Source organism: Bos indicus, chromosome 15 (assembly GCF_029378745.1).
Source record: "Bos indicus isolate NIAB-ARS_2022 breed Sahiwal x Tharparkar chromosome 15, NIAB-ARS_B.indTharparkar_mat_pri_1.0, whole genome shotgun sequence".
NCBI classification, from domain to species: domain Eukaryota; kingdom Metazoa; phylum Chordata; class Mammalia; order Artiodactyla; family Bovidae; genus Bos; species Bos indicus.
This window is the reverse complement of record NC_091774.1, coordinates 22,237,155-22,261,698: the sequence shown is the minus strand read 5'-3', so window position 1 is coordinate 22,261,698 and position 24,544 is coordinate 22,237,155. Positions and strand designations below refer to the sequence as shown.

Below are 24,544 nucleotides of genomic sequence, written 5' to 3'. Positions count from 1 at the left end.
GCAGTGAGACAAACACACAAACAGGACAGTGTGCAATCAGAATCGGGAACACAGTTAAGCAGAGAAGCCTAGATTCAAACTTCATTTTTAGTTTCTAAATTGTTTCCAAGTTACATATTTCCAAGTTTGGATGTCAGGAGAAAGAAAAAAGGTCCCCCGAGGCCACATGCAGAGGAGGGACTGTAGACACAAACTGACTAACATTCTGCTTCCTGCTTTTGGTTTGATTTGATTCTCTGGGAAAAACAGAACAAAACAAAAAACAGATATAAGAATTGCTATGTGTAGGCCAGCCCGATGCCAGCATACGCCGGCTTTGAAAAGCTTCTGGGATTTCTGTCTCCTTGTAATGATGTTTGCGGCTGTACTGAAGAAGAGGGACAGAACCCAGATGTTGGTTTCCCAAGCTCCACAGCACGCCCGCCAAGGAAAGCACTCTCTCTTGAAAGTCAGTTATAACAATCAGGTATTTATTTTCTACCACGTGCCAGCCCCTGGGCAATGCTTCTTACAGGTGCCAGCCGGGTGAGGGGCTGGGTTAAGGGACACAGCCCAAACCAGGGCTCCAGCGGGGGCTCAAACCGTCTCATGCTCACCCCCAGGACCTGATCTGAGCCCCTTCGGAGACCTTCTGCGTGTTTCCCTGATAGGAAAATTGCTTCTCTCTCCCTTCCCATTCTTGTCAGTTCAGGGTTTCTTTGAGCCTCCTAATAACCGTAGATTTCATTTTCCACCCATCCGGACTCCTTGCTCCTCCCTGCTCGGCCCGGGGAGAACTCGTAGTCGTCGTTGGTGACGAAGCCACTCTCCATGCTCACCAGCGTCACGAACCCGCTCTCAGACGGGTTCACGGCCACGTTTTCGTAGTCACAAGACACGGCGTCCGGCGAGGCCTCTCCTGAGCGCGCTCTGAACGAGATGTTCTTTAGGTCCGGGCGGGTCTCGGCCAGATCAGCTTCGCTCTGCTTTCGTATGACGTTGTAAACCTCCAGGTCCGGGCTGTTCCCGGGCTGAGGAGCCGGCCAGGTGGGGCGCTGCTCCTTAGTGCTGGGGTCCGGCTGCCCCCGTTTCCTAGGAAGAGGGAGAACCAGGGCTGAGCAGACAAGGGGCCTGAGAATGTCCCCGGGCCCCTGTCCAGGCAGGAGAGGGTCATCCCTGCGCGGTCACTACGCTGCACTTCTCATCTGTGTCAACCTACAGGGCAGGGTTTTGGGTGGGGCAGGAATGAACGAGGAAAGTGTTCTATCTGTCATTCACCATGGCCTGAGCACAGAGCAGAACGGGTGATCCTAGGGTCCCCAGAGTCCCCAGAGGGTCTACGGAGAGAACTGCATGGGGGAAAAAATGCCACATTAAAACAAATCCATCTCTAAGGGAAACTGTCCTTCAATTCTGAATGTGGGCAATCAAGCTGAGTAGAATTAGTAATGTCTTTGACGTGCTCACCAACGGAAATCATAGATATTTTCATATCACAGTTATTGTTTAAGATGCCTTAAAATATTTTATGCTCATCTCTGCTTCAATATTATGATGTTGAATTATAATTCAATAATTATACCTAAAGAAGCATCAATAAAGAAGCTCATGTATTACTTTTTCACATACATTTTTGGAAATATTTTGCTAGTATTTTTGTGTCTGTGGCACAAAATGATTAAAACCGTGAGTAGACTCCAGTTTAAAGTTACAATTCCCAGATTGGGGTGAGCTGCTCAATGGGTAGATAAGGAAGGGAAATCAAGAACCAAGCACAGAGTAAGCAGTTAGAAAACATAGTAGCAATTTTTTAAACTGAATTCTGGTTTTTTGGCCATACCAACATTTTTAAAACTTATTATTTATTTTTAATTGGAAGATAATTGCGTTACAATATTGTGTTGGTTTCTGCCATAAATCAACATGAATCAGTCAGGTATACCTATGTCCCCTCCTTCTTGAACCTCCCTACCACCTCCTATGAACTGAATTCTGTCGATATTTTGGATTAAAAAGAATTAACTAATAAAAATGATCATAGGAAGAGATATTCCTGAGTGCTTATAATAACTCACTCTGCATGTATTAACTGATTTAATTCTAATAATTCTATAAGGGAGTTACTATTTTCTTAATCTTTTGGCCACGCTGCATGGCATGTGGGATGTTAGTTTCCTGACCAGGGATTGAACCCCTACCCTCTGTACCGACAGCACAGAGTCTTAATTGCTGGACCACCAGGGAAGTCCCTAAGGAATTATTATTAAATGAAGTAGGTTCTACATTGAAATCTTATTAGTTTATCTTAAATTGGTCATCAAAGGGAGTCAAGTCTTAAAATGTACCTTTGCTTTCCTGTTGTGAAGTCCACCTTCTTCTATATATACCATGATGATGGGGAATAAAAAGGTAGCTGAGAAGAGCTCTGGGTACCTCCAAAATGGTGGCTCCATTGTCCACTAACAGAGGTGCTCTAAGCTACTTAAGGTAGCTATTTTGTAGCCGTCTATACTTGTGTATTCAAGTAAAAGTCAATTAAAAGAATATGGCTATTTTATTTTGAATGACGTGGTTTAGTTTCAGATGTTTGCCAGGAGGCTTTGGGACAGTTATTTTCATATGGCTCACTATTTACTCCTTTACTCACCCAAAAAACATTTCTGGAGTGAGAATGTACAGGCATGAGAAAACTTTGCTGAGTGATGTGTGGATACACAGGTGAATAATGCAGTCTCACCCCTCAAGTCATTTAAAATCTTCCACACTAAAAAATTAAAGAATGTAAGATCACTCTGTTAATTACAGCTGAGTACAAATGCTTAGTACTTCTGAGTGCCCCGAACCCATCAGAAAATTTATTCTCAAATCTGCAGAAGAGATTCTCTTGGAGCTGCCTTGCCTTTTAATGAAGTCCAGGTTCAGAAAACACAAAGGTTTACAGGATCAACGTTTTACTTGCCTCCTTCTACAGATCCAAACCCAACATACACCTGTGGTGACCACAAGGAGGAGAACGAGAATGCTGGGGATTAGGATGTAGGCAAGATTCAAGGCAGCTTCTGAAAAGAAAAGCGCAGATAAAATGTAGTTATGGGTATGGTGTTTTTCTGAGTTCTATAAGTTGTTCTAGTGAATTACTGAAAGTGACTCATTGGAATTGCAGTCAGTTGATTAGAAGTGCGGGTGGCCTGGGGACCCCCAATCTTGTGGCTGATATCTGAAGCAAGGGCAGTCTGTGTGGGGACTGAGCCCTTAACCTTAGGGTCTGTGTTAATTTGGGGTGGCTAGTGTCACGGCTGAATTTCAGTACTTCAGTATCCTATTTCATTATATGGACACAGTAGATGCTCTTAGGTAGGTGAGAAAAATACTGTTACTTCTATTATGTAAATAACTAAACTGAAAAATTAAGTGTTTGTTTCTTAAAGTTACCCAGTGACAAAAACTCAGATCTTTCTCTTTTTTTGTTTTAATTGAAATATAGTTGACGTACAATATCATGTTAGTTTCAGATGTATCCTATATTGATTTGACATTTACCCACATTATTAAGTCTAGCTACCAGCCCATATCTTCCTCTTGAAACTCAAGGTGAGAGTTGAGGTTGAAAGTCCATTAGCACTCCAGTTTATCACCCCATTTTCTTTTATCTTTTATGTCCATTTTCTCTATTTGTCTTGTAAAGAAATATTAATCATGGCCTGGGTCTTTCTGCTCTTATTTCTCAATATTCATTCTCAATTCCCACCCCTTCCCCCCCCTGACCCAAACAACTTCTGGGAGGTTCTCAAGTCTCCGACTGTCTTCCTGAAGACTTTTTACCTCTTGTCTCATCTAATCGCCCTAATTGTCTTAGGAAAATTCCCTTTGTATATTTCCCTGACAAAATCTAACATTTAATACAGTTTTGACAAAGCCCGAGTGCCCTGTCTGTTTTCATTTTTAAGCAGCCGTGGGATGAACAAAGCAGGGTATGTAACCATGGGGAATTTATAATCAGGAGAGTCCCATTATCTATTTTTCCCTGGGAGAATTTTATGTATACCTTTGCTTTCTTTCAGTATTTCTGTGGCATCTGCTTTCTCTGTGTCTTCTGGAAGGATGGGTGTTGCTGGCTCTATCTCTTCACCTGGAGAGAGACACATGTACTTAGAACCTGGAGAAAAGCATTAACATCCAGATATTCTCTGAGGTCCTATCAGCTTTGGGGGGGATGTCAAAAAGCACTAGCAAAGTGACCAGTGCAGTTTATAACCACAGAAAGTGAAGAACTGAATTTGCTGACCGAGAGGTCTACTTTTCGTGATCTTTCTGGTATGACTCTTGCTGCCAAGAATCAAGTAGGAACACAGCCAGCAGGCAGCTGACATCAAGGCCCATAAAGTGCTGCAGAACACGGAGGAAGGGCCAATGACTCACTTTTAGGACCAGAATGATCAGTTTGACTCACTTGTCTCGTTAGATTGAATTACTCCTTTCATATTGTCAATAAGGATAAGTAACATCCCAAACTGATTTGTAATTGTTCCTTTTCACACAGTTGAAAGGCGACCCTAGAGAGTGAGATTCTTGTCGTGAAGAGTCAGACACGACTGAGTGACTTGACTTTCACTTTTCATTTTCATGTATCGGAGAAGGAAATGGCAACCCACTCCAGTGTTCTTGCCTGGAGAATCCCAGGGATGGCGGAGCCTGGTGGGCTTCCGTCTATGGGGTCGCAGAGTCGGACACGACTGAAGCGACTTAGCAGCAGCAGCAACAGCAGAGAGTGAGATTAATGAATCACATGTGGTGTCTCGGTGTGACATATACTCATCCAAAGAGTTGGTGTCTTTCCATCGAATAATCTGGTATAAAGAGCATGTGACTCTAAACCTATCCAGAGGTTCTAAACCTGTGTAAAACAGCCCAAATGAACTCAAATCTCCAATGACAGTCTTACCTCCAGTCCTTGTAGAAGGAACTGTTGGCTTCTCTGCAGCAGAAAGGGATAAAAATGAGAGTAATATGTAAATTGTCATACCATCTGAGTGAAACTGGCCAGGGCACAGCTTCCATTTAGTTGCTCATTCAGTCTTCCAACAAACTTCATTTCGTGCTATCAGACTCCAGAACCTGGTTAGTAAGTCCAAAGAATCCCTTCTGCACAAAGACTAGCCTTTCCCCAGCTTTGCTTGGACACTTTTAAAAAAATCGTGAAAACTTTTAAATATGAGAACTTCCAAATATACACAAAAGTGGAAAGATTGGTATAATGAACCCCTATGCAGTGTCAATGCTTATCAACATACGGCTAATCTGGTTTCAACAATAATCCCTATTCCTCCCTGGCTACACCCAGGCCTGAATATTCTGTTCTATCCTATTAGGCTGCACTGGGTCTTAGTTGTGGCATGTGGGATCTAGTTTCCCTGACCAGAGATGAAACCCAGGCCCTCTGCATTGGGAGCATGAAGTCTTAGCCACTGGACAACCAGGGAGGTCCCCTGAACTGTTTTAAAGCAATCCAAGACATTTTATCAGTTCCTACTGGGGATGTTTTAGAGCAATGAACACCAGTCTCCAAGCAGTGGAGGTGGCTGGGGACTAAGTAGACTATGGGCCGCCCCAAAGCAGAGCTGTGATCTAGAACCTGAACTATTTAATTCTAAGAGCCTCTGGATAGTCAGGCTACGCAGACAACCTACAGTAATGATTTTACTTCTGGCAGAAATTGTGTCAGTCTTTTGTACTGGCAGGGACTCTTATGCTGATCAGATACTCTGGGATCATAGAGTCAGAGTCTTTAAGGTCAAAATTTTAGACTTTATAGTCCTAAGGCCTGGAGGGGCTTCCCTGGTGGCTAAGATGGTAAAGAATCTGCCTGCAATGCAGGTGACCTGGGTTCGATCCCTGGGTTGGGAAGATTCCCTGGAGAAGGAAATGGCAACCCATTCCAGTATTCTTGCCTGCAGAATCTTATGGACAGAGGAGCCTGGTGGGCTACAGTCTGTGGGGTCGCAAAGAGTTGGACATGAGCGAGTAACATGCACACACAAGGCCAGGATGTCAAAGTTATTCTGAAGTTTTATTCAGAAGGGAAACTTTTAATCATGTCTGTGTGTGTGTGTGTGTAGAGGTGATGCAAATCCATTTATTTATTAAAAATGTCTGCTATATGATAGAAACACTATTATGTTCTAAATGTTTTTATAAAAACAAACACAATTTATCCTGATGACAGCCTTGTGAGTAAGTGCTATTTTGAATCTGTTCACAAGGAGACTCAGGTACAGGGAAATTAAGCAACTTACTCAAATCTCATGGCTAATAAGTAGCTGAACTGGGATTTGAATTTTAAAAATTCAAATGAAAATTTAAGATCCCAAGGAGACAAACTCCATGCTAGGTATTAGAGACACACCAGCAAATAAAAAGCCATCCCAGCAGTCTAAGGAACTTACACTCTACAGGATGGCAATAAATATAGAATTATAGGAGAATATTCATACATATTAATTTTGTGATGTTATATTACAATACATCGTATATTCAATGACATTACAGAAAACGATGCAGTCATTTTGTTGTCCCTCCATAGTTCGATCCACTGGGCAAAACTGCAGTGAACGTGGCAAATTAATGCAGCATTTCCATCGCGGCTGCAATGGCCCGTGACATTGCCTCAGATAATTTGTCTCTGATTTCCACTGAATGTGTCTGTGCTTCCGGAAGGAATCCAGAAGCACCCCGGAAGGAATCAAGTGTTCAAATCCTGCTGGCATGCTGCCTACTCTAAGTGGTCATGTTGTCAAATTTAGTTTTAGACGCTGTCTTTCAACTGGTCACTTGCCCTCTGGTATAAAACGATATTGTGCCATAATGTTGGAGCCATGCCAGGTGACCTTCCCCTAGCCCATCAAGTGCGGGGTCAAACGTGTATTTCCAGACTTCATGCCAACCATATAGTGAAGTGGACAAACTTGCCAACAGGCAGCATACGTACTGCGTGTGTGAGGTGTTATGAGCCTCATAGGAGGAACACTTAACCTAGTTTTGAGGTTAAGCCCTGGAATGCTTCCCAGAGGAAGTGATTTTTTTTTTTTTAAACTTATTTGGAAATAATTTAAAATTTATGAAAATTTGCAAGACTATTGCAAAGAATTCCCATGTATCCTTCACCCAAATGTTATCATTGTATCACATTTCATTTATGTAACTATTCTCTCTGTCTCTCTCTCTTTATATATATCTCCATATATTTATATCTATGTATCTATATCTAAATCTCTCTATATACACAGACACATATATATATTCACATACAGATACATGCATAACTTTTTTTCGGAGAATAAGTTGTAGTCATAGTTACCCTTTACTCCCTAAATACCTCAGTGTGTATTTAAAACAGGACTGGGAGGGGCATACTCTATCATAACCATAGTACAATTATTGAAACCAAAGTATCAACCTTGCTATGTATGGTATCATCCAATCTCCAGATCTTATTCAAGTTATGCCAATTGTCCTAAAAATGCCCTTTATGGAAAATTACCATTGTCATCATCAAAGATACAATCCAGGACCATCTATTGTTGTTATGAGAGAAGGTAATGCTTAACCTGAAGGCTGAAAATGAGTTGACTGGAAAAGAGGGAAGGATGTTCCAAGCACTGGAAACAGCAGTTAAGAGACCATGGAGAACTTCACAAAACGCAGAAGGGAACTGGATGGGGGAGGGAATAAAAGCGATGAGAACTGGGGCTGAAGAGAGGCAAGGGTCTGATCAAGCCAATCCTTTCATGGTGTGCTGAGGTACGTGAGCTTATCCTGAGAAGGAGGGGGCAGTCTACAGAAAGGCAACGTGCTAGTTTTCTTCCTTGTGCCCACATCCCTCTGCTCAGTCTATTCTTGGTCCTTCTCTGTGTCCTGGGAGGCTGACCTCTGGGGATGTGTCCCGGGGCTCCCTTGTCCTTTGGTTCTTGATTGGACTTAACTAATAGGAGCAGAAGCAGGAGATTAGAGGGTAGGAGAAGAGACAGGTCCTAGTATGACCCCCCAGACCTCTCTCCCACATCATGGTGGTTCGACAGTACCGTGTTGTCTGGTTATAGCTCCTGTTGGGTGGCTCCTCTTGCATGACTCCAAGATTTCTCTGGGTTCTGCTAAAACCATACCCTCCCTTCGCTCCTTGAAGCCTAGGGGTAGTAATAGTTTCCTGTTGCAGCTGGTCCCTGGGCACATCACCATCTCATGCTCTGTGTCCACACTTTGGTAAATATCATTTTATTATACTCCTCCCATTAAACCCTTTGAGTGTGCCATCTTTACCCTGCCAGGACTCAGTCTAATACAGGCAACAGCACAATGAATAAACAAAATTATTTTTTAAAAAACTAACTGGTTCTAACCCCAAAATAAAAGGCTATGAAAACCAGTGCCCAAATCTCACATTTCAAAAAATGTTTAAGGTACAAAATTTTAAATCATGGTGATAATAGGATATAATGAACAAAAGTGATGGGCAGCCAGTTTGTCATAAGTGAGTTGCTTTAATTGCTCTAAAAAAGTGCCCTGCAAGTCAGCCTTGATCCTTGCAACCTCCCTGCCTGAGACAACTCTATGGTGGGGAAGACCAGGTCTCTGGAGAGAAGAATTCATCTGAAGGGGTGAAGAGGGAGGAAAAACAACTTTAGCAGCAAAGGCACAGTCAAGCTCCAACAGTTTTTAAATGACAGGATTGTTTAGTCCCCAGCTAGATGTAACTAACAAGTCATTCTACTCCTGTCAGGAAAAGATGCCGAATTGAGATCAAGCAGTTGGCTTCAGGGTGGTGAAACGCTTCAGTAACAGAAAATCACTTCATGTTTAGACTGAAGTCCATCAAATGGAGGAATTTGGGAAAGCCCAGCACACTGAGGTTACGGGCTTGTAGCCAATTCAAAACCCTTAATAGATCTAGAAGAAAAAGCTAGTTAAATTTGCAAGGCATATATATAGACGGTGGCCTAAGGAGTTTAAGCCTGCTCATCAAAGTGACTGCTATCTGCCCAGTATCAGTAAAATTGGCATATTTTATCATCTACCTCCTGTGGTCATTATCCTGTTTCCTTAATGCCCCAGAAAATGGCTGGCAGGAGACAGGCAAGAAAAATGGCCAGCTTCCTTTCATATTTCTTCCTTATTCGAAGCTCCTACAGTGTACAATCTCACATACGGAAAGAATAAGAATTGTAACTGTCCACCTGGAAGGCTTTTTATTTCTTGAAGTTCTCATAATTCTTGCCTTATCATCCATAAATTAGACCCTTTCATTTCTTCATCTCTTAGCATCTAATACCCTCTTCTTTGCTAGAATTACTCCTCAGCGAGGAGGTATCAGGTCATCTCCCTTTACAAGAATTCCCAAAGTTTAACACTGCTGGCATTTGCAACAAGCTATCTCAGAGACTACGTGACAAATTCTTAGAACCAGCAGCTAATTATGAAAGGAGAGAGGAGGCTGAGAATGCAGCCACATAACTTGGGAGAGGATTCATTACCATCAGAATATTTGCAGATGAAATTGTTCTTCATGGTACATCGGTCGTCATTCCACTGGAACATGTAAGGGCCCCCGATGCCAGCGGGGGCCGATGGCTGATGGTACATGACTACGCAGACCTCGCTGCTGCAGGAAGGCTCATCCACATACCAGTTCCTGTAGGAAAGGGGTCAACAGTGGAGGCAACTGGAGAAGGATCCCGCAAGACTTCAAAGCCTTTGCTTTCCTATCAAATTCCACCGAGCCAGGAACTTAAGAGAGAGGGAGGAATTGAAGTGCTGCCAATAAGGAGAACCATGCTTTCGAATATGGACATCACAATCAATCATCTGACATTTGCCACAGCCTCTTTGCAGGGAGGAATATATTACCATATGATGTCTGCAAAGTTATTATGAGAAAAAGCAGCCAGCAGGGCCAGTCTGGACAATCTTATTATTTTTTTTGCTTTTGGGTAACTGGGTTTTGTTTCTCTTTTTTAAGAAATCAGATGTACCAGGAGAGGCATGGCTTATTGCATCCAGAGCTCACCCTGCTTCCATCTCCCCATGCTTTTCAGTAGCCACAGCTGCCTTCTGAACTCTGAGGAGTGGATAGAATATTCAAGCATCTGAGGCTTCAAAGCAGGAGCCAGAGTTTGGGAAAAAGCAGGAGGCCCAGCTAGTCTTTTTCAGTGTTTAAGTTGTTTCTACTTCATCAGGCTGCTGAGACCTTTTGTTAGCCTTCGCTGCCTGATTTCTTGTCTTTGTCTCCCAGTTTCCTGGATGGGGTGCACTGCAGCCCTAGTGGTACTTGGAATTAAATGGTGCGGCTGCCCAGTTAGATCTGTGGGTGCCAGGTTAAAGCCTTGGATTCCGTAGTTTAGATGCTGTGAGCACCCAGGCCGTGTGCTGACTCAGGGCTGGGCTTTGTACTCTGCCTGGTTACTCACCCAAGCAGGTTGCTTCCAGGGCCCAGCTCTGCCCTGATGCTCAGACTGTTTAGATGAGCTCTGCTGCTCTGCCTAGCTCTCGTCACAGCCCCTCCTATGGGCACCTAAGAGACAGCTCTCCGTGTACTACCCCAGGAGAGCTCTGCTTGAGTCTGGTGCTGCAGGTCAGCAGAAGGAAAATTCTCTGCTGAACTCATTGGGTTGAATTTGCCTGGATGATAGCTGAACTTGCAACACAGCTTGGACACTGTCTGGACAGCTGGGGTTCCTGACCGGGGCTGGGCTCTGCACCTCACCAGTCACCTCCAGGAAACTTTCCAACCTTGTTGATGGGCCTCCCCTTGTCTGTTTTCCTCCCCACTGGCCTTATGGCTTTATGTTAATTTATTTCACAGATAATGGGATGGATGCCTGGCATCCAATATGATGCCTGGAATCTAGTTTCTGGACTTGAGCCAGCTTTTAGGCTTGGAACTCACTGCTAGAAAGAGGAAGGACCCCGCGACACCCCAGTAGATGCCCATGGTGCGTGCATGTGAGCTAAGTTGCCTCAGTCATGTCCAACTCTGGACCCTATGGACGGTAGCCCACCAGGCTCCTCTGTCCATGGGATTCTCCAGGCAAGAATGCTGGAGTGGATTGCAGTGGGTTGCCGTGACCTCCTCCAGGGGATCTTCCCAACCCAGGGATTGAACCTGAGTCTCTTACATTTCCTACACTGGCAGGTGGGTTCTTTACCACGGAGGAGCCTGGTAGGCTGCAGTCCATGGGGTTGCTAAGAGTCGGACACGACTTAGCAACTTCACTTTCACTTTTCACTTTTGTGCATTGGAGAAGGAAATGGCAACCCACTCCAGTGTTCTTGCCTGCAGAATCCCAGGGATGGAGGAGCCTGGTGGGCTGCCGTCTATGGGGTTGCACAGAGTTGGACACGACTGATGCGACTTAGCAGCAGCAGCAGCAGCAGCAGAAGCAGCAGCACCCCCTGGGAGGCCCCAGGTTCACATGGTATTTTCCTCTATTCTTCCCAAGGGACCTATGGCCATTTATTCAAGGAACCATACACTGGGGAAGGAAGAATACCCTGATATTACAAAGATTGTGGACAGAGTGTGCAAGTTAACACTGCTACCCAAAGACTTGAAGTGTCATTAAGGTTACCCATTTGAGTGGGAGCATATTGAGGCCAAGTATTAAATCGAGTTCTGTTTCAGGACTGAGGTAGGAGATAGATGGGCCTCCAGGCTGAACAGCTGGTGTTTGTCAAGCAAAGTTGTGTTTGCTTGAGGCTGTGTTCTCACCCAGACACTCCAAGCAAAAAGCTAGTGGCATAAGCTGCGCTCTGCTGGAATAAAGAGATAAGATGACCACTCGAGATCAAGGAAAAGTTCCCTGTATGCCCATGGAAGGCTTTTTGGGGGGATCAAAAAGGGAGGGGGAGCATAATAAGTAGGTGCGTGGGAGACCACATGCACCTACAGGCATCTGTGGTAAGATCCATCTTAACAAAAAGTTGTGCATGCATCTTGGGGAAGGTCCTTGGACCTGTCAGGTATGAAAAAAGAAACAAGATAACTGCCCAAAGGTAAATGAAGACCCAGAAGGTTTATCCTATATCAGTGATTTAAATCACCTTTTTACTTCACCCCTCCTCATTAGAGAGGACTCCCGTATCTTTTCTCTCCGGGTGTGTATTTCTGCCTAACTGCTGACTTAAATAAACAAATTGCTTCTCTGTGTGTTTACCCACACTTCCGTGGTGGCTCAGCGGTAAAGAATCTGCCTGCAAGGCAGGAGATGCAGAAGATCTGGGTTGGATCCCTGGGTTGGGAAGATCCCCTGGAGGAGGAAACAGCAACCCACTCCAATATTCTTGCCTGGAGAATGCCATGGACAGAGGAGCCTGGTGATCTATAGTCCATAGGGTCACGAAGAGTCGGACACGACTGAGCGACTGAGCACGCACCCATGTGCTCTCCCACTGCTGTGTTTCTAATAATAAACTTTGTACCTGTTTTTATGTTTTTGCCTCTGTGAGAAATGTATTTTTCAATGGGTCAGGGGAACTTTGCTTTTAGCCTCTAATCCCTGGTGGACTAGTGGCTAGGATTCCTGGTTTTCATCCAGGCTATGCAGGTGCTATTCCTGGGTAGAGAACTAAGATCTCTCTTCAGGACTGCTCAGTGCTGTCTCTCTGAGATAAGGACCAGCTCACAGTGGGACCCATCCAGTGGTCATTCTCCAGTTTCAAAATATATGAATTGAAACTTATGGGGTAAGAGTTATAATAGGGAGAAGGTCAAGTGGAAGCCTTGAAAACTGCATTCTTCCCTGTCCTCTTCAAGATAGTAAACAGAAAACAATACCTTATCCAGGCAAACATGACAGAAAGTAGTGCCGCCTCCAAAGACCTAGAAAATGCCAGGACGGTATTCCCCGCCACATCTCTATATAATTCACTAGTCTGGCCCCTGCAAAAATCAGGCAGATTCTGAAGGATGAAACTGGAGGAGCACAGACTCAACCAAGTAGAAGCCTCCATTGCAGCTGCTATGCCATATGTGGCATCTTTGCTAGAGCTGGTTAACATGTCCTTGGGTACCTAGTATGAAGATTTGGTGAGTACATTCCTTTTCATCTGTATCAGAAAGAGAATCAGAAACAGTCTTCCTTCATTTGGGATAGACATCAGTATATATTTATGGTCTTTCCCCAGGACTATATTACTTTTCCTACCCTCTGTCATAATATGACATGAAGAGAGACTTCCAAGAACACTGGAGTGGGTTGCCATTTCATTCTCCAATGCATGAAAGTGAAAAGTGAAAGTGAAGTTGCTCAGTCGTGTCCAACCCTCAGCGACCCCATGGACTGCAGCCTACCAGGCTCCTCCACCCATGGGATTTTCCAGGCAAGAGTACTGGAGTGGGGTGCCATTGCCTTCTTCAAAATCACCTTGGTGATTTTGCCTTCTCCAAAATCACCATATTGTTGAAAGTGAAAGTGAAAAGTTTCTCAGTCAAGTCCCACTCTTTGTGACCCCATGACTATACAGTTCATGGAATTCTCCAGGCCAGAATACTGGAATGGGTAGCCTTTTCCTTCTCCAGGGGATCTTCCCAACCCAGGGATTGAACTCAGGTCTCCCACATTGCAGGCAGATTCTTTACCAGCTGAGACACAAGGGAAGCCCAAGAATACTGGAGTGGGTAGCCTATCCCTCCTCCAGGGGATCTTCCTGACCCAGGAATTGAACCGGGGTCTCCTGCATTGCAGACAGATTCTTTACCAACTGAGCTATCAGGGAAGCCCCAAGGTTGGAGATAAATGCTATGAAGATTCAGGGGCCTGCTACTTCATGAAAATGTGTAGGTGTTTTGTAGTCTAGGCAATGGCACAACACCTCTTTCAAGTTAAGGGTTAAATTATTTCATCTCATAATACATGAAGCATCTTGCAATCATTTGAAGAAGGAAGCCTAGCATGTGGTAGGTCCCTTTGGGCTCTAGAGGTGGCATATTTCATACCTGGGAATATTGTTCTGGTATATATACCTGTTGACATGAAAGGCAGCTGTCTTTGAGTGGGATCCAGAGCCAAAAAGGACTCTGAAGTGGTTCTAGGCTGTGATTGAAGCAGACTTCCCACTTGGGCCATATGATCCATCACACCCTATTGTTAGAGGCATCGGTGGTGAGAAAAACAATGTCATGTAGCATCCGTACAAGCTCCAATGAGAGAATCACAATGCAAACCCTTGAGATTCTGTAGCAAGGCCATATCACCTGTAGCTGAGGAAAAAAAAAACCACCTTTTGCAAGGAACTCTGGCTTGCTACTAGGTAAGGAGTACCAAGAGACCATACAATCCAACTTGCTCGGTCAAAGTGAGATATTGTCAGACACACTTAGTCAAAAGATTAGGCAGGAATCAACTCATTATAAGATGGAAGAGGTATATTTAGGACCAAAGGGCATGTACAAACAGAGCAGACCGCCATGATATCTTCCTCTATTGTACCAGAGCCTATCCCTCAGCTTCTACCTACAGCTGCATAAGGGAATCCCTTATGACCAGCTGATAAAGGTAGCCTTAGGTCGCCAAGCATGGGGAGACAACTCCCAGTGGGCAGCAGCTGTACTACAGCCCCACTCAGAGGTGGTTGCGAAAGGTTTAGTGGTGAAGAGGCAACCTCCCAATGGCCAGAGCTTTGTTGATGTGCCTACTTAACCACTTGGTATGGAAAGAGAAGTTATTGGACGTTAGACTAAGGCAAAGAGCTTGGTCAGCTGATCAGGAGTCTAAAAGGAGAAAGAGTGGGAGGCTGAGGACAAGGAGTTCTTGGATAGAGTGACATGAACAGACATATGGGAGTAGGTATAAAGTACGAAAATCTACCATATGTTAAAGCCCAGCAAGAAGCCTCTAGCACAGAAGAGGCACTGACTAACCAGGGAGACAAAACAGCTCAACCTGTGAGCAGCTGCCCCTGTGCTGATGTAATAGGCGTATACTAGAGTGGCCGTGGTGGCAGGAGGGAGGCCATGCATGGGCTCAGCAGTAGCTGTTCCCACTAGCCAAGGCTGATCGAGCTACTGCCAAATCCAACCTGCCAGAAACAGAGACTGGCCTAGCATTTGGTGGCAACTAGACCCCACTGGACTCCTTTCACCCTGAAAGGGGCAATGATTCATGTTGATAGGAAGAGATAATCCGGGCATTGGTTTGCCTCTTCCACCCCAGGGCCTTAGCATCACTATCCAAATACTTACACAGTCTTTGATCTACCAGCTCAGGATTCTAAATAAGATCTAATTAGACCAAAAAACCAAGTTTCTAGCAAAGGAGATGTGGGAGTAGGCAGGGGATTTACTAGTCAGACCACACGCTTCGCTCTCCTAAAGCTGCCAGTCTGACAGAAGGATGAACAAGCTTGTTGAAAATCCACCTGAAGCACTGACTGAGTGGCAATACTTGTGAGGAGGGGGCAACATCCTCCCAGATGCAGTGCAGACTTTGAATCATCGACCTTTGTGTCATGCAAGGGTATTCTGGGGTCTGGAAGCCAAGGGGTGTAGAAGAAAAATCGGAAGCTAACAGAGGTTGATTCATGAAGTTAAGGAAAGAAACTGTCTCCATAACATAAAAGTGCATGCTGAAGCAGTAGATGCTGCTTAGAGGCTGAAGCAAGTTATCCAGATCTAGCTAAAGATAACTTACAAAGGTGGCCTCACTAAACAGATTTTCAGAGTAGAAGAAACAGCCTTTTATTGGAAGATACCATCTAGGACTTTCATAATTTAGACAGGAGAAATCAATGTTTGGCTTCAAAGCTTCAAAGAGCAGGATGACTGGTGGGGATGTATGTGTGCATATCTGCTCAGGCTCCTCTGCCTGTGGAATTTTCTAACCAAGAATACAGGGTGGGTTCGCATTTTCTACAACCCATGGATCGAACCTGACTCTCTTGCATCTCCTGCATTGGCAGGCAGATTCTTTACTACTGATGGCACCTGCTGCTGCTGCTGCTGCTAAGTCGCTTCAGTCGTGTCCGACTCTGTGCAACCCCATAGACGGCAGCCCACCAGGCTCCCCTTTCCCTGGGATTCTGCAGGCAAGAACACTGGAGTGGGTTGCCATTTCCTTCTCCAATGCATGAAAGTGAAAGTGATTCATGTTGAGGTTTGACAGAAAACAGCAAAATTCTGTAAAGCAATTATCCTTCAATAAAAAATAAATAGTAATTAAAAAAAAAGCTGACACAGCCAGTGACTTTAAGTTGAAGCTAGTTTTCACTGATCATTTTGAAAATTCTAGGACCCCTAAGAAATATGCTAAATCTACTTGGCCTTTGCTGTATAAATGGGACAACAAAGCCTGGATGACAGCACAACTGTTCACAGCATGATTTACTGAATATTTTAAGCCCTTTGTTGAGACCTACTATCAGAAAAACGATTCCTTTCCAAGTATTACTGCTCCTTGACGAGGCACCTAGTCACCCAAGCGCTCTGATGGAGATGTACAATGAGATTATTGTGATTTTCATGCCTGGTAACACAACATCCATTCTGCAGTCCATGGATAAAGAAGTAATTTTGATGTTCAAGCTTTATTCTTTAAGAAATACATTTCTCAAGGCTATAGCTTGCAAAAGGAGGACAACCCTTGCTTCCCATCCCTGGAAGTACCCACTTGGGGAATTTGTGCTTCTTGTCTCTGCAATATTGAGGCCTGTGGGTTTAGAGGGCCTGGTACCCAGAGGAGAAATCCTTCCACCAGAAGGTATACCACGAATGTTGTTGAACCAATGGCTGCCACTTGGACACCAAGGGATCCTTGTGTCCAGGAACGAGCAGGCAAGAGGAGGAGTCATTGTCTTTGTAGGAGGTACTGACCCTAATCATGAAGGTATCTCTGCTGTTATAGGCAGGGCCATATGTTTGGCACTCAGGTATCTACTTGGGTACCTGTTGGTACTCATGCGCTCCATTTTGATGGTAAATAGAAAAGTGAAATCACTCCAGACTGAGAAATTCAAGTTGACTAGGGCTTCACATTCCTCAGGGATAAGGGTCTGGGTCTTCCCACAAGGTAAGCAAGCCACTGAGGCTCCCTGAGAAGAGGGGAGGGGAACCTAGACAGGATGGAGGAGGTGAGGGGGGCTCAGTAAGTATAAGTCATGGCTCTGGGGACCAGCTGCACTGGTGGAGAGGGTAGTTCCTTCTGCTAATCTTCTTTTTTAAAATTTCTCCCAGGAGTACTTCCCTGGCAGCCCAGTGGTGAAGAATCATGCCTTCCAATGCAGGGGACATAGGTTTGATCCCTGGTTGGAGAACTAAGATCCCACATGCCATGGGCAGGTAAGCTTGCCCCTGGCAACTAGAGAGCCTGTGTGCCACAACTAGGGAAGCCTGAGTGCCGCAGTGAAGACCCAGAGCAGACGAAAAAAAAAGGTTTCTCCTGGGAGGAGAGGTCCATGAGAATCTTGGAGGAGATACTCCTGGATTAAACGAAGGTGAGGGTCAGAATAGCCAAATGGGTGGGCTTCGATAAATGCTGACATGCTGTCTTACATGGAGTAGGTAAAAAGAGATATTCTTATCTTCATTCTTTTGATTGAAACTGAGTTTAAATTTTTTCCCCATACGATTGTTTACCAGTTAGAGTGTCTATTTTGTGAACTGTTTGCTCAGGTCTTTTGCTCATGGGTTTTATTGACATTTAAACATTTAGCATTTTACTGACTTATATATACTATTTATTATAAAAAGATAGTAACTGTTAAATTTGTTAAAGTACGTTTCCCGTCTTAAGTCTGCCTTTGCATTTTGATATTTGATGACATTTTTCCACGTCACTGCTTTCCTCAGGGAGAGATGATGGCAGTGCCATGGTGCCAGGGCGAGTATGTGAAGTGAGTCCAATACTGGAGGTTTAGAAGGGGTCTGCAAACCACAGGCTTCTTTGTGTCCCCTCTTGGCCAATCCAGAGAATTAGATCTGGCTCTAATTTCTTGCCTGTCATCATAATTCCAGAGAAGGCAATGGCAACCCACTCCAGTACTCTTGCCTGGAAAATCCCATGGACAGAAGAGCCTGGTAGGCTGCAGTCCATGGGGTTGCGAAGAGTCGGACATGACTGAGCGACTTCACTTTCACTTTTCACTTTCAGGCACTGGAGAAGGAAATGGCAACCCACTCCAGTGTTCTTGCCTGGAGAATCCCAGGGACGGGGGAGCCTGATGGGCTGCCATCTCTGGGGTCGCACAGAGTCGGACACAACTGAAGTGACTTAGCAGCAGCAGCAGCAGCATAATTCCTTGTTGTCTAAAGCCCTTCAGCCCCCTAGGCCTTTAGTCTCTCACTGGGCCTGCAATCACACTCTTGGGCATATACTCAGAGAAAACCATAATTCAAAATATACATGCACCCCAATATTCACCGCAGCAGTGTTTACAGTAGCCAAGACATGGAAGCAGCCTAAATGTCCATCAACAGAGGAATGGATATGTGATGTGGTACATATATGCAATGGAATATTACTCAGCCATAAAAAGAACAAAATAATGTCATTTGCAGCAACATGGATGAACGTAGAGATTGTCACACTGAGTGAACTCAGTCAGACAGGGAAAAACAAATATCATATGATATCATTTATATGTGGAATCTAAAAAAATGGTACAAATGGACACATTTACAAAACATAAATAGAGTCACAGATGTAGAAAACCAACTTATGGTTACCAAGGTGTAAGAGGGTGGAGGGAGGGATAAACTGGGAGATTGGGATTGACATATACACACTGCTGCTGCTGCTACTGCTAAGTTGCTTCAGTCGTGTCTGACTCTGCGCGACCCCAGAGACGGCAGCCCACCAGGCTTCCCGGTCCCTGGGATTCTCCAGGCAAGAACACTGGAGTGGGTTGCCATTTCCTTCTCCAGTGCATGAAAGTGAAAAGTGAAAGGGAAGTCGCTCAGTCATGTCCGACTCCTAGGGACCCCATGGACTACAGCCTTCCAGGCTCCTCTGTCCATGGAATTTTCCAGGCAGGAGTACTGGAGTGGGGTGCCATTGCCTTCTCCGACATATACATACTACTATATATAAAATAGATAGCTAACAGGGACCTACAGTATGGCACAGGGAATCTACTCGGTACTCTGTAATGGCTTGTAAGGGAAAGGTCTTAAAAAAGGGTGGATATATGTATATGTATACATTCACTTTGCTGTAGTAACACAATGGAAATCAACTACACTCTAATAAAAATTAAAAAATCTCTCATTAGGGTTCTAGTCCAAAAGGCCAGGTAGCCAGAACTGCTGACATCATGCATTGTGCCCTATTGAAGCAATGCTTCTGGGCCACGCTCCTGGGCAGAGCTCTCTGAACATGAGCTGGGCCCAAGTTAAGGCTGATTTATCACCCTTGCCACACTGCTTCGGTCTGTGGCTGTGCCAGTGCTGCTATCCCCTTGGGGCTCTGCCCAGCTGGGCTTCTCTTCCTTCCTGACTGGCACCAGGGATCTAGCCTGCCTCTTTCTTGAGCTATGTCCAGTGAGTTAGCCGCTGTGAGTTCCGCACACTTACCTAAATGCTGCTGTGCTTCCATCGATCCAGGCATAAAGGTCCTGGCAGGCTGTGCCATTGCTTTTTTGGTCCTCACGCCTCCTGAGCCCAATCCAGAAATCGCCATCAGAAGCCAGGAGGTTTTCAATGAACTTTTCTATCAGTCTCTGTTCATCTTCAGACTCAATGCTGACTAGCTGGCCCCCATTTCTCCTGCAGGCTGCTCTGGCTTCCTCAAAGTTCAGTCTTCGAGAAGCATCACGGAAGTAAATGACTTCATAACAAGGCTTCTGGGTTCCTAACCGGCAGACTGGCTGACCTGGAGAAGAAAAGAAGCCTACCTATTTTAGTGCCCCCAACGCACTCTCAGATGGTAAAGAATCTGCCTGCAATGCAGGAGACCTGGGTTCAATTCCTGGACAGGGAAGATGACCTAGAGAAGGAAATGGCTACCCACTCCAGTATTCTTACCAGGAGAATTCCATGGACAGAGGAGCCTGGCGGGCTCCAGTCTGTGGGGTCACAAAGAGTCGGACCCGATTGAGCAACTAACACTTAAAATATACCAGAGCAGAGATGCTTGGAGACATCTGAATGGAGCTGGGCAGGAATTCTGATTACTCATCAGTGGACTGTTTTAGTGTCATTTAGGCTCTCAGAGCAAATTAATACCCCTTCCAGTGCAGAGATGCAGTGATTTAGACTCTGATGGCTAAATTGTGTAGGACCTCCATGCTTTGTTCATTCCATTACAGATGACTGAAAAGCAGACATTTAAAATTAATCTCTATAAGAGCGGTGGATGAAGATTTATTGTTTCACTTAAAGGCACACAAACACTTTCATGCCATTTGGGAGTCTCAGGAGATAGTGTGGTTTAAAGTGAGTTGCCTCTGTTTGGGGTTTCCTTCGGGTAAAAGAGGCATTCTGAACTCAGGTGTGAGCTTCTCAACGCTGGAGCCCTCTGCCTAGGTTGCAGGACTGAGAATTCACCCAGTCTATGGTATAAGCAGAAGCTATGAGCATCAGATCCAAGGGGATTTCTGCTACTGGTCTTGCTTAAAGACAACAGCTAAGGTTTAGTGAACTCTTTCTGTGTGTCATGCATTACGCTAAGGGCTTTTACATTTACATACACACCTTATCTCACTGAACACTCATAGTAATCCTCTGCTGTAGACGTTGTTTATGCCTCATTTTACAGATGAGAAAACTGAGGCTCAGAGAAATTTGCTTGGCTAAGGTCACATATGGCTTCCCAGGTGGTACTAGTCATAAAGAACCCGCCTGCCAATGCAGGAGACATAAGAGACATCCCCCATGCCAATGAAAGCTCAGGTTGCACCAGAAGCCTATGTAATATGTCTCATCTGACTGACACCTGAAAGGCTGAAGACAAAGACAAATGGATGGGACTCTACTGAGGACAGATTACAAATCCTTCACCAGTACACACCACCCTAGCTTGTGTCTGGGCTCCTGAAGCCATTTCTGATCTGTTCTGTTCAGTCACTAACTCAGGTTGGACTCTTTGCAACCCCATGGACTGCAGCACGCCAGGCTTCCCTGTTCATCACCATCTCCTGAAGCATGAGTTGCTCACACTCATGTCCATCGAGTTGATGATGCCATCCAGCCATCTCATCCTGTCATCTCCTTCTCCTGCCTTCAATCTTTCCCAGCATCAGAGTCTTTTCCAATGAGTCAGCTCGTCGCATCAGGTGGCAAAAGTATTGGAGATTCAACTTCAGCATCAGTCCTTCCAGTGAATATTCAGGGTTGATTTCCTTTAGGATGGACTGCTTTGATCTCCTTACAGTCCCAGGGACTCTCTAGAGTCTTCTCCAACACCACAATTCAAAAGCATCAATTCTTCAGTGGTCATCCTTTCTTATGGTCCAACTCTCACACCTGTATATGACTAATGGAAAAACCATAGCTTTGACTATACGGACCTTTGTTGGCAAAGTAATGTCTGTGCTTTTCAATATACTAAGTTTGTCATAACTTTTCTTCCAAGGAGCAAGAGTCTTTTAATTTCACGATTGCAATTCTGCACCCAAAACATTAGCCTCATCGCTCCTTTGTCCAGTCAGTATGTACTGAGTGTACACATGGTGCCTGGTGCTGTGCTAGGTGCTGGGAATACAGAAACACATATGCTTCCGAGCCCACAGGAAGACACAACATGTGTTTCTGGATCCAGCTGTACAGTGAACACCAGACTTCAACAAGGAGAATCCCTTGCAATGAAGAGCCGGTGCTTGGACTCTGGATGTCAATTGCTGCCACAGAGCGAGGAGTTGAGGATTTGTGTTTGGAAAACTCTTTCCAGCTCTCATAGAATGTTCTCATTTTCCTAACTTGTTTTGCACCTGTTCAGGGAGCCAGATAGCATTCGTTATTCCCCAAACTGCCCAGAGTACCGGGCAAAAGGCCGCAGACAGTGAACTGCATTTTCAGTGCTTAAATGGGAACAGAGCCCATACAGATAATCCAGAGAGCTCTTGTGAATTCTTATTTTCAGTTTCTTCTTTCATTGCTTTTGTAACTAAATTCTTAAATAAAAAACGTTGGTTTTTCATTTTCCATCTTCTCCCTTTCTCTGCCATTTTTCTCCTGTTGCTGAATAGAGAAACTCTAGCAGGACTGCTCCATCAGAAAATTAGGAGGCCTCCTAAGAGGAACATTCTCACTGAGGAGGTATTCTGGAGACGGGAGAGAAGGCTGGGCCAGCTCAGCTTCTATGGGTCCTTAAAGGTGGCTCCAAATGAGGAAGCAGAGGAAAAACAAATGAGTCCCAGGAACCCCAAATCTGGAGGTGAATTTACTGGCAGCCTCCATTTTTCCATCGGTGGATCATCAAGGTGATCATCATAACACCCTAAACGAGTTTCCTGTATGGCCCAGCCTGGCCACACATCCCCAGTCAGCCAGTGAATGCCAGAGTGACCCAGAGCTGGAAGAAGGCCCAGGGCTCATCTGGTCCCCTTGCCTTCAGGAAGTGTCTCTCATCTCTCACTTGCAGGAAAGGGAAGGGCGGGAGGGACTTCTGTTCCTCTCCATGGAGGACAGAGCCCGGGGAATTGGTCACCCAAACAGCTGAATTCGGTTACCCTCCCATTTTGCCGCTCGGCACCCCACCCCATCCTGAAACCAACTTTAGAGTCTCTCAATCAACTTCCGAAGCATAGATAACTGAGCGGCGGTTTTCTTTCTCCTCCATCCCTCGTGGCCCATCTGTTGCCTGAAAAAGGCCATGAAGGAAACCCGAGAAGGGATATGGACATCGCCCTCCCGCTGGCCCCCGCCACGACATGTGGAACAAATGCAAGAGGCAAGAAGCCAGAGCACTGTACCTCCTCTGAAGTCCAAGTCCGCGGCTGCAGTCACAGGAGGAAGGAAGCCTAGAGTCATCCCCCCGAGTAAGGCGGGGCTTGTCCCGCGCTAACTAGGCTGCTTTTTCTAAGCGCTCTTATTCCAGGCGCGGGATCCAGCCGCCCTCCCTGCTGCTGGGGCTGCTAAGTCGCGTCAGTCTACCAGGCTCCTCCATCCATGGGAGTCTCCAGGCAAGAATACTGGAGTGGGTTGCCATTTCCTTTTACAATCCATGATAGTGAAAAATGAAAGTGAAGTCGCTCAGTCGCGTCCGACTCTTAGTGACCCCATGGACTGTAGCCTACCAGGCTCCTCCATCCATGGGATTCTCCAGGCAAGAGTACTGGAGTGGGGTGCCATTGCCTTCTCCGCCGCCCTCCCTACCCCCCATCAGAAGAGACCAGGAGTAACAGGCTGGGTTCCCACAGCACAGCTGAGCTAGAATCGCTACTGTACGCACCCCTCACTCCCCCACCCCGTCCCCGGGGACAGGAGACCTCCTCGGTGGGCAGGACAAGCGCTGTGTGGGGGTCCCGGGCACTACTGAGACTCGCTCAGTGGAGCGGACCGAGGGGCGCCTCCTGGAGCAGTTTGCTCACTGTTCCATCTAGCCTCCGTCTCCCGGTATCTGGTAACCCTGGGCGGGGAGTGGACGTCGAGCTGTCCAGGACACGCAGGGAACCGACGCTGGGCTCAGCCGCCCGGCGATTGCTCCTCTAGAAGCAGCAGGAGCCGGTGGGGCTGAGTCCACTGGTGGGGCGGGGGCGCCACCCCTCCGCCCTCTCCTCCGAGGGCCAGAGAAGAGGCGCCGTGGCCCTGAAGACGGTCAGCTGCACCAGGGGTGCCGTGGGTGCCGCAGCCGAGCGCGCCTGGGAACCAGCCCCCGCCCCAGCGCGCGCACTCACCGCTGAGCAGGCGACCCGTCGCGCCCCGGAGCCCCGCCAGCAGCGCGGCCAGCAGCACTGCCTGCGGCGCCGCTCCCCGCGGCATGGCCCGGCTCGGGTGCGCCTTCGGACCCCCGGGCGCTACGGCGGTGGAGCGGGGGTACCGGCAGCTGCGCGCTCCGCAACGCCAACGGCGGTCAGCTGCAGCATCTCCCCAACACCGACGGACCCGGCACCCGGAGTAGGCGGGGAGGGCGAGGAGCCAGCCTGTCGCCCCTCCGCCTCCGGGGACGTCACTGCGGAGAGGGCAGCCCCGCCGGCGGGCCCGCCCCCCCAGAGCCTCCTCCAGCGCGCTCGGCGCCAGACACCCGGCCCGCCCCACTCGGAGCTTCCCAGGGACATCCTGCGTTTGCTCGGGGCGCAGAGCCGAGGAAAATCCCGGTCTGGCTTCTCCGAAATCCAATGAAGACGGCACTGGCTAAAAACCGACCGTGTCTCGCCCCAACTCCTCCTCCCAGCGTCCTCGGCTCCGCCTTCGGGCCAGCGGGAGAAGCAAACTCCGAGACCTGCCGGGACTCAGGAGGCTGCTTGTCCGCCTTCGGGGCTACGTCTAAGAAAAAAGCGGTGGACGTAGCGAACAGACGCGCACCTAGGCGGGGTGCCCACTGGCCAGGCAAGTTATGCCGCAGCGTGGATACCGTCCAGCGGAGGCTAAGTTGGAGTTCTGGCTGAGAAAAGAGTGGCTCTCCCAGAGCGTCCTTGAGACCAGCGA

The 24,544-nt window shown here is 46.5% G+C and overlaps 1 protein-coding gene across 4 annotated transcripts; it reads right to left on the bottom strand.

Annotated features, from left to right (window-relative positions):
- Positions 1-449: 449 nt before the first annotated feature.
- Positions 450-24,057, bottom strand: LAYN (layilin). 4 transcript variants are annotated; one of them, XM_019975648.2, is made up of 7 exons: positions 23,794-24,056; positions 19,532-19,829; positions 9,504-9,661; positions 4,922-4,954; positions 4,025-4,108; positions 2,939-3,038; positions 450-1,071 (listed from the first exon to the last, which is right to left on the bottom strand). In XM_019975648.2, exons 1-7 carry the CDS (start codon positions 23,876-23,878, stop codon positions 708-710), a joined length of 1,122 nt encoding a protein of 373 aa, XP_019831207.2. In that variant the 5' UTR covers positions 23,879-24,056; the 3' UTR covers positions 450-707. The 4 variants fall into 4 exon arrangements, with proteins under 4 accessions (XP_019831207.2, XP_019831208.2, XP_019831209.2 ...); XM_019975649.2 differs by lacking the exon at positions 23,794-24,056 and adding an exon at positions 22,870-22,942; XM_019975650.2 differs by lacking the exon at positions 4,922-4,954 and having other exon boundaries at positions 23,794-24,057.
- Between the last annotated feature and the right edge of the window lie 487 nt (positions 24,058-24,544).